At 32.0% G+C, this 14,100-nt stretch overlaps 1 protein-coding gene across 1 annotated transcript; it reads right to left on the bottom strand.

Moving 5' to 3' along the window:
- Window positions 1-5,960: 5,960 nt before the first annotated feature.
- On the bottom strand, window positions 5,961-11,027 carry LOC131048234 (receptor-like protein kinase 7). The gene is made up of 2 exons (XM_057982125.1): window positions 8,310-11,027; window positions 5,961-6,755 (listed from the first exon to the last, which is right to left on the bottom strand). Exons 1-2 carry the CDS (start codon window positions 10,855-10,857, stop codon window positions 6,313-6,315), a joined length of 2,991 nt encoding a protein of 996 aa, XP_057838108.1. The 5' UTR covers window positions 10,858-11,027; the 3' UTR covers window positions 5,961-6,312.
- Between the last annotated feature and the right edge of the window lie 3,073 nt (window positions 11,028-14,100).

Genomic DNA, 14,100 nt, shown 5'->3' with positions numbered 1-14,100 from the left:
TTGGTTGGTAGTCAGATACAAATTTGTGTACATTTGACCTACTCTTTCAGATACAAATATGGAAATGGATATGTTCCATGGGAAAATTATATAGGTTTATATAAATGTGTATTAAACAACATGATGCATTTGATTGATTCATTTCTTTTAATATTTTGATTTTATTTTATGTTCATACAACCATATATTTTAAGCTATAAAAAAGGATGTATGTGTAAATTGAACAAATAGATTGTTTTTATAACCCCAAAGAAAAGTACATATTTTTCTTATGTATATGCCACCTACTCTTTTTGTTGGTTATTAACCAAATACAAATATGGATATGTTCTATGTTCTATGGATAAATTACACATATTTATATAAATGTGTTTTAAACAACATGATACATTTAATAATTTGATATTAAAAAAAATATATTTTATTTGATGTTCACACAACGTAAATTTTAAGCATTGAAAGATTCAAACATGTCATTTTTAAAACCTCAAAGAAAAATACAATTTTTTGTTTTCTCACTACTCTTTTTGTTGGTTTTTAATTAGATACAAATATGGTGATGGATGTGTTATATGAGCAAATTATATGGGTTTATATAAATGTGCTTTAAACAACATGATGCATTCAATTCATTTTAGTCTTTCTAAATGTTTATTTATTTATTTTATGTTCAAACAATCATAGATTTTATGCTCTAAACGAGGATGTGTGTGTGAATTGAACAAAGAAACCATTTTCACAACCCAAAGATGAGCGAATTTTATTAAAAAAATTAATGTAGATGTGACCTACATTTTTTGTTGGTTAATAACTAGATACAAATACGAAGGTGGATTTATTCTAAAAATAAATTATATAGGTTTATATAGATGTGTTTTAAACAACATGATCACCCATTTAAATAAATTTGATTGATTCAATTTTTGTTAATTTTTATTTTGTTTTATGATAATACAACCATCAAATTTAGGCCCTAAAAGTGGATGTGTGTATAAGTGCAACAAACAAATTATATTGAGAACCCCAAATACAAACTTATAATTTTTTTCTTATGTAGGTGTGACCTACTCTTTTAGCTGGTTAATCAAATACAAATATGGTTAATCAAATACAAATACAAATATGAAGGTAGATATGTTATATAGACAGATTACATAGATTTATATAAACGTGTTTTAAAACACATGATTTCCCATTTAAATACATTTAATGGATTCACTTTATAATTTTTTATTTTTATTTTATGTTCATACGACCATAAATTTAAAGCCTTGAACGAGAATTTGTGTGTGAATTGATTAAAAAAATAATTTTAAAACCCCAAAGACAAGCGCACATATTTTTCTTATGTAGAACCTTCTCATTTTGCTGCCTATTAATCAAATATATATATGCAGGTGGATATGTTCTATAAAAACTTAACTTAGATTTATATAAATTTGTTGTAAACGACATGATCACCTATTTAAATACATCTAATTGATTTGGTCCTTCTTAGAGTTTAATTTTGTTTCACATTCATATGACCATTAATTTGAGACTCTAAAAAGAAGATGCGAGTGGAAATTGAACAAACATATTGTTTTTAGAAACCAATTTATATTAATGTGTTTTAAACAACATGAACACTCATTAATTTAATATTTATAAAATATTGATTTTTTAATGTTTATATGACCATAAATTTTGGACCCTACATGAAATGAACAAATAGATTGTTTTCAAAATCTCAAAGATAAGTACAATCTTTTTGCTTACGTACATGTGACCTACTCTCTTTTCTAATTATTAATTGGAAACAAACATAGAGATAGATATGTCCTATGGTCAAATTACATGGGTTTATATACATGTGTTTCAAACACCATATCAACCATTTAAATGTACTTAATTTATTGTGAAATATTTCTAAAATTTTCTTTTTTTAATGTTCATATGATCATATATTTTAGGTCTTGAAAGAGGATGTGTTAGCAAGCTGAATAAATAATTATATTCAAAATCCAAAAGATAAGTATAGTTTTTATTTATGTACATGTGACCAACTCTTTTTGTTGGTTATGGAGATGGATATGTTTTATGAATAAATTTCATAGGTTTATATAAATGTGTTTTAAACAACATGATCACTTATAACATTAATTTAATTGATTTGATATTTTTAAAATTTTGGATCAAAAAATAGTTTTTTTTTTTTTTAACGTTCCAAAAGATAAGCATATTGTGTTTTCTTATTTAAATCCAACCTACTATTTGAGTTTGTTATTAATCAAGTACAAATTATATAAGATGGATATGTTTTGTGGACAAATTACATAGGTTTATATAAATATATTTTAAACAACATGATCAGTCATCCAAATTTTAGACCTCAAAGAGGATCTGTATGCAAATTGAACAAAAAGATTATTTTTTTGAATCTAAAAGATAATTACATTTTTTTTAAATATATGTGACCAATTCTTTCATTTTTTTATTAATTAGGTACAGATATGGAGATGCATAAATTATGTAGAAAAATTACTTAGGTTTATATAAATTTGTTTTAGACAACGTAATCACCCATTTAAATACATTTGATTGATTTATTCTTTCTAAAATTATGATTTTTTTTGTGTCCATATGACTATAATTTTTATGCCTTAAAAGAGGACGTGTTCACAAATTGAACAAAAGAATTACTAAGAAAAATATTTTTCTACAATCCATAATAGTTATTGTTATTTTTTTGGTTTATATTGTGTATTTTTTTGCATCAACGTTTCGGATCACACTTTGAAATACATCATCAGGATGATAGAAAGCTCATGGAGTAGAAAGATGGATTGTTGCATATCTAAGATGGTTAAAAAGATTTGGTTCAAGGAGGGTGAATAGGTTGGAAGATGTTGCACCCCAAATGAGGAGAGACACAAAAGGAACATGGTTAAGCAATAGATAAAAAATAAGAAGAGAGAAGTAGAAGATTATGCACTAAAGCAAGTTAAATAGATAATTTTTAGAACCTCAAAGACAAGTACCACTTTTTTGCATTTGTACAAGTGGTCTCTTTTTGTTGGTCATTAAATAGATACAAATATGAAGATGGATACATTTCATGGATAAGTTACACAACTTATATAAATATTTTATATTCTACTTCATCCAATTTTTCTATTCTTCTTTTTTTTTTAATAATATTTAGACTACCAATATTTAAAAATACTTTAACATATTTTTTTGTTGCAAAGGGGAACATTCTTCTAGGTGAACCCCTTGAAAACTTAAATGTAAAAGATCAAGAGAAATTAGTTCATCCATGCAAATGGTCTTACAATATGAATGTGTAGATTTCCATTTGTTTAAGTGCCCCAAGTTGAAGTGTTATTTCTTTAAATTCTAATGACATTCAATAAAATATGTGTTTACTTAGCTCTAGGTAGGATAGAAATGGGCAATAATTGACTAAAATTTGAATTTAAATCTTAAAATTCTAGAGATCAAATCTACAAATGCAATTTTAATTTTGTGAGTGAAAACTAAATCTATCAAATTATAAGATCAACCTATTTTATATCTCATCATTATATATATATATATATATATATATATATATATATATATATATATATATATATATATATATATATATATATATATATATAAGTTATGATAAAACACAATGCCTATGCATAAATATAATAAATAAGATATATAACGATGTGTTCAAGTATGAATTAGAGATTAAAATATGTTTAAACAAATAGATAACAATATGAAAGAAACTTAAGGCTTATACAAAATTATACCATTATTCATATAAATATATTTTACTATTATTTTTAAATAAAAATTAAAAAAAATAATATAAATATAAAAAATTTACCATTACTCTAAATAATATATATATATAAACATTCTAGAATTTATCGGAAACAATCTTTTGAGATTCTCATAGTAAATGATGCCCACTCTCACATTCTTTACATAGTGGTAATAGTAAAATTTAGTATTTTATCATTTTGTGGCCATATTTAAAGCTACATTATTAATATTCTTATTCTTAAATTATTAAAGACGGAATGATGCAATCGATGGTTTGACCAAAAAAAAACTTTCAAAAGTTTAACACTTAATTTTTTTCATGAATATTATTTCACACAATCGAATAACCAAGAAACATTAGGAATGGCACTTAAACTACACATGTAAAGTAGTCTCAATTATTTAATATCATAATAATCAAATAAATATTTGAAATAATAATCTAATAACCAAGAAACATAAGAGATAATATTTAACTTACACATGTAAAGTAGTCTTAATTATTTAATATTATATTAATCAAGTCAATATTTGACTTGTGGAGGTTTCATGTTCCTTGAATAATAATTATGAGATAGAATCATAGTGTCACTTATTATCACTTATTCTATTCTTCAAGCGAGACAACTATATTTATGAAAATTATGAATTGTTATTTATTCTATTCTCTCATAATAGTTAAAGAGATAATGTTTTTTATAAAAAAATAATAATAAGTTGTTTTCCCAGTTGTTATAATTAGAGATTACAAATAAGGCAAGTGATCAATTTATTATACTCATTTAAGCAATTTGTCAGATTAAAGATGTAGGGTTTCACAGTTTATAATATTGTACATGATGGTTTTTTTTAGATTTTGATTGTGATAGTGTTTTTTGCATTAATTTTTGTCTTCTAGCTCTCTATTATCTTGATGATATATCATGGAGTGTGTGTTTTGAAACATATATGCGAAAAATCCTAACACAATAAAATTGGGAAATAGAAAGGAACACAATATGTTAAAGTTACTGAAGGGTCAAAGATGGTATGATTCACAAGTAGTTGTGCATATGTTGAATGAGCAATGATTGGATGATACTAATTTACATTTATCCGTAGTTATTAGACAAATTCTAAGTTTGAGGAGGTCTTTAAAATTTGTTACGATTCTAAGTTTGAGGAGGTCTTTAAAATTTGTTATGATTCTAAGTTTGAGGAGGTCTTTAAAATTTGTTACCTTTTCTCACACTCCTAGGGAGTGGAATAGAGTGGTAGATTGATTGGCCAAATGGGCATCTGAACTAATGTAGAGTTGGAATATTATGGATGGGAGATATTTGCCTTTGGATTTATCTCATATGTTAAGAGCAATTAATTTTGTAGGATAGGAATGTGTAAATGGTTGTTCTTTGTTGAGCCGTTGATCATTCTTGCTTTGTAACTCTTAAATTTTTACCCCATTTGATGATCTGATTACACTTCTAAAAGAAACAAATCTTAGTGGATGATATAATCATGACACGGACCATTATCTTCCCAATTAAACTCAACCAATAAAACTACAACCCTTCAACATTATTAATATTCTCATTCCTTATATAAATAATAAAATCACATTAGAAGAATCCACATTACTTTCACCAATCAACTACAATATAGAAATCATTAATCAATTCTAACATATTCCATTCTACATTACAACTTTCCTTGCATGTTTTCTTTGCATCTTGATGATATAACAACACACTGCCATGCTTTAATTCTTAATAATAATTACATGGCATCTATATGAAGCTAGCTTTATCTTAGTTTTTAACTTATATCTCCACTATGGTAATGGCCTGCGCCATCTTTTTTACTTTATAATATTCTGTCTATTGATATTGTTATTGCATACACTGTTTTATTCAAAGGCAATGATTTTTTTCACCATGGAAGCCAATTCAATCGCATTCTTAGTTGATGAGAATCTTGTCGAGTAGCACCTGCATATTATTTTATCTTCAGTGGACGTTCTGACTTGGATTCCATGAAAAAAAACTTCTAAAAGAATCACAGTTACGAGACGAATCCTGAATAGTTTGTCTAAATGCATGCCATGTATAAGCTTTAATAAAGTTGATATACTTTACGTGATATAAGTTAGAAGAAGTCCATGAAATACAGATACAGAATCACCATGAAAATTGCCTCCTGTATTTACATACGAGTAGCATTGAACTCTTACAAAATTACAAGGCAAGGAAAAAAACCCTAATCCGTTAGAGGCAAGAACGTAAGGACTGAACAGAAATTTTTGGGTTATGTACAATTTTTATTTCTACTTGTCTCTTACTTTTTTTCTGGTTAGCTTTAGAGCTTGAATACATGGAGAATTGCTGTCATGGATGCCTTGTGAATCTTTCGTACGTATGCTTTGCAGCAAAGTTGTGCAGTAGAAAACAAAGAGAATAAAGGCCACCGGTGGATTCGAGTTGATCTAAACCGGATGGACCCATTTTTATATGATTCGATTTTGTACCAGATTTATACTTTATACTGAGGTTTGCAATCACAGACATCTTTGCAAATTGGTGAGGAAGGAATATTGTCCGCCATTAAAGGTGCCTGTTTTACTAGCTTTTTGGGGTCCTCATCTTTTGATGTCTTGAACAGACAAGGATTGGCGTCCAAGAGCATCTGCACCACGTCTCGCATTGATGGCCTCTCGTTGGGCAGTTTATTGACACACATAACAGCAATTTTTAGGGCTTGTATCATCTCATTCTTGTAGGAATGCCAGATTCTGGAATCCAGCACCTCGGAAGCTCCTTCTCTGCTCAGAACCTTGCGCGAGATCCAGTACACAATGTCCCTGTTCTCTCCAAACTCTTCCTCCACTGGGTTTTTGCCTGTTATCAGCTCCAATAGCACCACTCCAAAGCTGTAAATGTCGCTCTTCACTGTCACTTTTGTAGAGTATGCGTACTCTGCAGCAGACCCACAAAGCCATTAAAACCCAAATGAAGAAAATGAGATTCAACAAAGCTGCTTAACTCTTTTTGTTTGAAGTTTTATAGATGGGCTTTATCAGGAAGCCTGCCACCCTGATTTTAGGTTAGGGTAAATCAGATACCCAAGGGCAAATACCAACTTGGTCTTTTTCTTCCTGTATTTTCCGATTTCTATTGTGTAAACACAAACTACACTACTGTGAGATCAGTAAACCATTAATGCTGAAAATATTTAGGGCTTTGTACCAGAAAAAAATGACTTTCTAGCAGAAAAAATGTCACAAAACTTTCATTTTGCTAGTTAAGTTTAGCACCTTAACAATTTTACGTCTATCAGTTTCAAATCTCCAAATTTGGGGCATTCTAAAAGCTTAACAATGGGTGAGCACACTTGTTTTGAGCACTGGGAATGAAAGATCACTTATTTAACTGTCTCATTTTGAATAGTAAAATGAATTGTTAGATGATTTAAAATCTGCCATTAACAGTCTGTAAGTCAAATTTAACACCTTAACAATTTTACAACTATCAATTTTGAATCTCAAAAGTTCAACAATGGGTGAGCACACAGATTTTGAGTACTGAAAAACAAAGATCGCTTATTTAACTGTCATATTGGATAGTACAATGAATTGATAGATGATTTGAAATCTTTCATTAAGAATTTGTAACATTTTACAACTATCAATTTTAAATCTCAAAATGTGGGCAGTCTAAAAGCTTAACAATGGGTAAGCACACTGGTTTTGAGTACTGAAAATCAAGACCAACTTAACTGTCTCGTACATAAACTAAATGGTATCAGCTGAAGAGATATTTGTATAGATTCCTCCCTATGTAAGTTGAGATCAATTTAATGTCTCCCCCCAAAAATGAAAAGTTTTCAGTTCAAGAGGTGCTAATATCTTTCATAATGATTAATAAAATAGACTCAGATGATATAAAATATTTTATACCGATTATAAACTTAACACTACATTTTAGATGACAGAATGAAAACCCTAAACAATATACTTCACACTTTTTCTTTGAAATCATGTTAATTTAAACTAAACAGATAACAATATATTGCTTTGTCGCCATTTACTTGTGAATGTGACATCTAACAAAAATTACTCTACTAATCCATTAGTTAACTACTGTGAGATTGACAATATGCCCAATCTAAACGGTGTTCAGTGACTATATAACTTTAAAAGGAAATTTTCTAATTTTCTTAGAATTGTGAAAATATGGTTGGAAGTTTTAGGCAATGGTATGTTCACACTTGGAGACTTTTTGTCAATCCCAGAAAAAAACAACATATCGGCTTGTTAGCTATACACTGCAGACAAGACATGTTTGGCAGATCTGGAACAAAGAACACTGTGCAATTTGACATTTAACTTTTTCCATTGCACTCAAGGTGTCTTCTTCGATTCATGTTCCACTGTCTAATTTGACATCAACATTTCCACTGTATTGAAGGTGTCTTCTTCAATTCAAATTGAAATCTGAGATTAAGACAAAAAGCAAGGGATAAATAAATACCTGGAGCAAAGTACCCAAGTGTACCAGGAATAGCAGAAGTCACGGAGTCACCTCTGGCACAGGCTTGGAAAACTTTAGCAAACCCAAAATCTGCAACACGAGCCTGGTAATCTGAATCAAGCAAGATATTAGTAGATTTGACATCCCTATGAATGATAGGTGGCCTGCAGTCATGGTGGAGATAGGAAAGTCCATTGGCAACCCCAAGAGCTATCTTGTAACGAGTAGGCCAGTCAATGGTTCCTCCTCCAAGAGTTAGGCTCCCATGCAGAGCGTCCCACAGGTTACCATTGGGCATGTACTCATAGACAAGCATATTTGAGTCGCCATTGGTGAAGCAGCAATAGAGCTTGACAATATTCTTGTGGCGGATCGTCCCTAATGTCTCCACCTCGGCCTTGAGGCGCTCTCTGACTCTGGGATCATAATTGTCAGGGATTGAGCTATTTTTGCAGCTCCTTAGCTTCTTCACAGCGACGGATTCTCCATTACTGAGCTCAATTCTGTACACAGTGCCCGAGCCCCCTTGGCCAATGACATGCTCCTCATCCATGGCTTCCAAAACTTCGTGCTCATCAAAGGTCAGCTTGTGAAAGGATTTAATATCCCAAAATGCCCTGCTGTCCACCTTGTTGTCTCGCTTGTGCAACTTTCTTCTTCGCACCATGAAGCACGCAATTACAAAAATTGTGAACAAGATTCCAAAAATCCATCCAGCAATCAACCTCGCGTCATACAAGCTCTTTCTGCGAATATCACAGGGCTGCAGATATTTCAGTCCCTGCCCACAAAGGCCTGGATTTGATGTAAAGCTCCTATTTTCAGCCTCATTGATGAGCTCCAGGGGAACCGGCCCTTCCAGCGAGTTTACAGAGAAATCAACAGAACTCAGCTTCAGAGACGCGAGGCTGCTGGGAATTTGTCCTGAAAGCATGTTGTCAGACAAATTCAGATAATTCAACACTTCAATGGATCCAAGCGACCCAGGAATCGACCCAGTTAATCTATTCTTTGCAAGATTGATAGAAGACATAAATTTACAGCGTCCCAATTCAGCCGGGATATGTCCAGAGAGCTGATTCTCCTGCAACAGAAGGTTGCTCAACATGCTCAGTTTCCCAATCTCCGGCGGAATGAATCCCGTCAGCTGATTGCGGCTGGCGTCGATTTTGTTCAGATTGATGGCCCGTCCGATTTCCGGGGGCAGGGGCCCCTGAAACCGATTTCTCTGCAGATACAACTCGGACAAATTCCTGGCATTTCCGATGTCAGCGCCAATTGGGCCTTCAAAATCATTGAGGCTGAGATCGATGATGGAAACGTGGGGTAATCCCCAAATGCCTTGTGGAATCCTCCCGCTCAGCTTATTTTTGTTGACGCGAAAACGCAGCACGCTCTTGCAGTACTGATAAGACTCAGGTATCTCGCCGGAAAATTCATTGTCCAGAACCAGGATGTACTGCAAATTGCCCCCTTTGCACAAATCCGGCGGAAGCGGGCCGCTGAGTCTGTTCTGCGAAACGTCCATCATATTGAAATTGGAGAGCGAACCCAACTTTGCAGGCAAGGACCCAGTCAGGGAATTCTGGTACATTGAAATTGCAAACAAATGCTTCATCTCTCCAAACCCCTCAGGAATTGGACCAGACAGATTGTTCTGATACAATTGAATGAAAACCAGGTTCTTCAGGTTCCCGAATTCCGCCGGAATACTCCCGCTCAGAAAGTTCCGCGAGGCATCGAAGTCTCTCAGCGAAGTAAGGTTGCCCAATTCCGGCGGAATGTGGCCGCTGAGAGAGTTTCTGTAGAGCTCCAGCTGGTACAACTTCTTCAGGCGGCTTAATTCCTTGGGAATGGTTCCTTTCAAGTGGTTATCCGAAAGCTCCAGATTGCCCAGTTCTGTCAAATTCCCGACCCAAGGTGGGATTTCGCCAATGAAATTGCAGGTAGACAGGTAGAGCCAGTTGAGATTCTTCAGCATCATGAGCTCCTCAGGCAATCTTCTTGGATTGAATGGATTGGAACCGGCAGCCAAATACACCAGGCTTGTCAAATGACACACAGACACGGGAAAATCGCCGGAAAAGTCATTGGAGGACAAGTCCAGCTTCTTCAGGGATTTCAGAGGACTCAAATCCGGCAAGGCCCCGGTCAATTGATTGTTAGAAAGAGTCAGAATCTCCAGCTTACTGCAATTCAGAAGCTCTACTGGAAAGCTGCCATGAAATGCATTTCTATCCAATCGAAGGCTTTGGAGGCTCTTAAGACCGCAGAATCCAGAAGGAATTTGGCCTCTGAGATGACTCCCCTGAAGATCAATTCGAACCACAGATCCTTCCCTATTGCACACGATTCCTCCCCATGCACAGGGAGAACCAGCAGAGGAAGAGGCATCCCAGTTCCTCAGATAATTGCCCGTGTCTTGCACAGACTCTTTTATTCGCAACAGCAAACGGAGCTCTTCTTCCTCTGCATTCAACAGACAATTCAGCCAAATTGCCAACAGAATTACCACAAAAAGTCCCTTCTTGCTCTTCCTCATTTCCATTCTCGACTCAGTCTGCAATAAACTTAAGGGGCCTATCTCTTTGGTTTTATATAAGCATTGACTGAAAGCTGCAACAGAAACCCATGTTGGCTCTGGTGCAACAAAACTATGCTTATGATTGCAGACGTCTTTGGTGTAAATTTCTCTAATGATGGCGTGGCTATGGTGGGAAGAAGCATATAAGGAAAACGGGTGATGTGAAATTGATGCTTATTGAATAAAAGCACTGACGAGAAAAGCTATGAGATAAAATTCCTGCCAACACTTTGCACTGTACAATCCGAGCATCTCCTTCAAAAGTTGGAATGATAGAGCATAATCTCTCAACATGCATACACTTTTTCTGTTATGCTCACGCTTTCACCAAATATCCCACATTCTTCCCCAAACGTGGATTGGGACTACACTATAAATATCATTTCTACTTTACTCCTCTGCCCTTCCAGACTATTTTTATATGTCTCCATCTCTTGAAAAGGCAGAGAAAAAACTTACAAAGGTAAAAAAAAGGCTTTGTTACGGTCTAAAATGCTGATCATTTAGTTTGTGGATTTATAGACAGTTTATGGTATTTCCTGTCATTTTAGACATATGTAGAAATATGTAGAAATATGTAGGAGACATTTAATTGTTTTTGGGTATGCACGTTATGTTTATAATATATGAAGTTATTTCAAATTGTAAATATGTAATTACATTATATATATATCTATCTATCTTAAGTATATATGAATCATTTTTCAAATATAGAATATATATTATCTTAAGTATATACGAGTCATCTAATTATTTTTCAAATACAAAACATATGTATAGTAAGTATGTAAGAGACATCTATCCATGCTTCAAATACAAAACACACATATCCTACTAAATACATGTCATTATGGAGATATGAAATTTTGATATAACGGCAAACATTCAAGGAGAGAAAAGGATTTGTTATAGTCTACAATGATGGTTATTTAGTTTTTGGGTATATATGTAGTTTATAGTATTTGGAGTCATTTCAAATTATAAATATATAAGAGGCATTTAACTGCCTTTGGTTATGCATCTCACTTTTATAATATATGAAGTCATTTCAAATTGTATATGTATAAGAACCATCTACTTTTCAAATACAAAATATGTATATCTGAGGTATATAGGAGGCATCTAACTGCTCTTCAAATATGAAACATATGTATCTTAAGTATATATGAGGGGTCTAACTATTCTTCAAATACAAAGCATATGTATCTTAAGTATGTATGACACATATAATTGTCTTTCAAATGCAAAATATATGTATCTAAGTATGTAGTAAACATTTATCCATGCTTCAAATACAAAACACATCTATCCTACTGAACACATATCATTATAGATATGTGAAAAAATGATATAACGGCAAACATTCAAGGAGAGAAAACGATTTGTCACAATCTACAACGCTAATGATTTAGTTTTTGGGTCTATAGGTTGATTATAGTATTTGGAACCGTTTCAAATTATAAATATGTAAGAGACATTTAACTGTTTTTGGTTATATACATTATGTTTATAATATACTAAGTCATTTCAAATTATAAATATGTAAAAATCATCTGCATTTCAAATACAAAATATGCATATTCTACGTGTGTAGGGGGCATCTAGTTGCTCTTCAAATACGAAACATATTTATCTTAAGAGTGTAGGAGGCATCTATCCATGCTTCAATACAAAACACACATATCCTACTATACTTAACATATATCATTATGGATACGTGGAAATCTGATATGGCAAAAAACAGCATTATCGATTGCAGAAATCTGATATCATTAATACATATCATTCTACTATTTCAATAGCAGCATACGGCATTATAGATTGTGGAAACCTAATATCATTAACACATATTCTACTATCATTTCAATAACAGCGAACAACATTATAGATTGTAGAAACCTGATATCATTATCACATATCCTAATGCTATTTCAATAACGGCGAACATCATTATAGATTTGTGATATCACCTCCTACTGCTATTTTAGTAACAATAAACAATATAAAACATATTTAACTATATTTTAACCAACCAGATATATACTGTATTTTATTTCAATTACAGCATATATATCTTAAACTGCAAAACTCAAAATTTTAAACTCTTTATCTAAAAGACGTATTTATATATATGTGTATATAAAGAGACGATTCGATGTATCATATCCATAAGCTGGTTCACTTTTGAGGGCATGCCATCAATGGCGGAAAGCTTCTTCTAGAGCTATTTCTGTAAGTTAAAATGGAGGACCCCAGGAAGGAATCTGGTTCCAAATCAACCCGCTTTATTTATTTTTTTGTGGGGAAAGATTATGTTTTAAAAATTATTAATTATAGAGGATATTCCTCTTTCGGAGATTGGATTTTGCATGCGTGTATCTCATTTAACTCAATTATGATTTAGTTTCCTTGGTTTATCCTTACAAAGAATAATTTTGTTTGGAGGGTCATCCGAATTGTTTAAAGATTAAATACTGTCCAATAAAGTTGTATATTATTATTTTGCTAGCTTTCCGCTATTTAAATGGTTCTATTCTAGCGTGAATACAACGAGTGTAAATTATTGTCGACTATTGGATAATATAAAAAACTAGGAAAACTTACTGATTGATTTTAATCTCAAATTCATATTTTGTTGTGTTAATTTTTTTTTTGGTTTAAGTTAAAGAGTGATCAATTTGTCGTTTTGTTTATAAATTAAAACATATTTTCGTTTAAGTTTAAAAAAAAAAATATATTTATGTGTAGTCTTGTTATAACTTTAAATTTCATATTTATAAAATCAATTTTGTATGATAAATGTTTATTATTTATCAGCTTGCATATCAAGAATATATTTTTACGAGATTTAATCATCAATTGATATCAACTCATATCATAAGAATCATATTAGTCTCAATTTAAATCTCAAGTGAGTCTTAGTTTACTCAAACATAGTTGTGTCAATATTTGCATAGTTTATTTAGGATATATTTGATCTTTTAACATCACCCATAGGACTTGAATATTATCAAAGAAATGAATAATCTACCCTCTTTCTATAGATGGATCCCAAAGGTGCATGTAGCAACATTAATTTCTTAGGTGCAAACATAAGAAAATAAATTTTGGAGATCACGAAGGTGAAAGTATTGAATATAACTACAAGAGAGAGAGGTGTATTAAGACAAAATTGCAGTTATATCCTACTCCCAAGCCTTAAAAAAT

The sequence above is a fragment of the Cryptomeria japonica genome, chromosome 6, assembly GCF_030272615.1.
Source record: "Cryptomeria japonica chromosome 6, Sugi_1.0, whole genome shotgun sequence".
Classification (NCBI taxonomy): Eukaryota; Viridiplantae; Streptophyta; class Pinopsida; order Cupressales; family Cupressaceae; genus Cryptomeria; species Cryptomeria japonica.
Note: the sequence above shows the minus strand (reverse complement) of the source record. Positions and strands in the feature narration are given on the sequence as shown.

What these genes read in the sequence shown, in the direction of transcription:
- LOC131048234 (XM_057982125.1), bottom strand. Translation starts at nt 10,857, where the DNA reads ATGGAAATGAGGAAGAGCAAGAAGGGACTTTTTGTGGTAATTCTGTTG. An exon ending in ACTTGGGTACTTTGCTCCAG is followed by an intron (nt 6,756 to 8,309) that starts GTATTTATTTAT and finishes GGTCTGCTGCAG; the next exon opens with AGTACGCATACTCTACAAAA.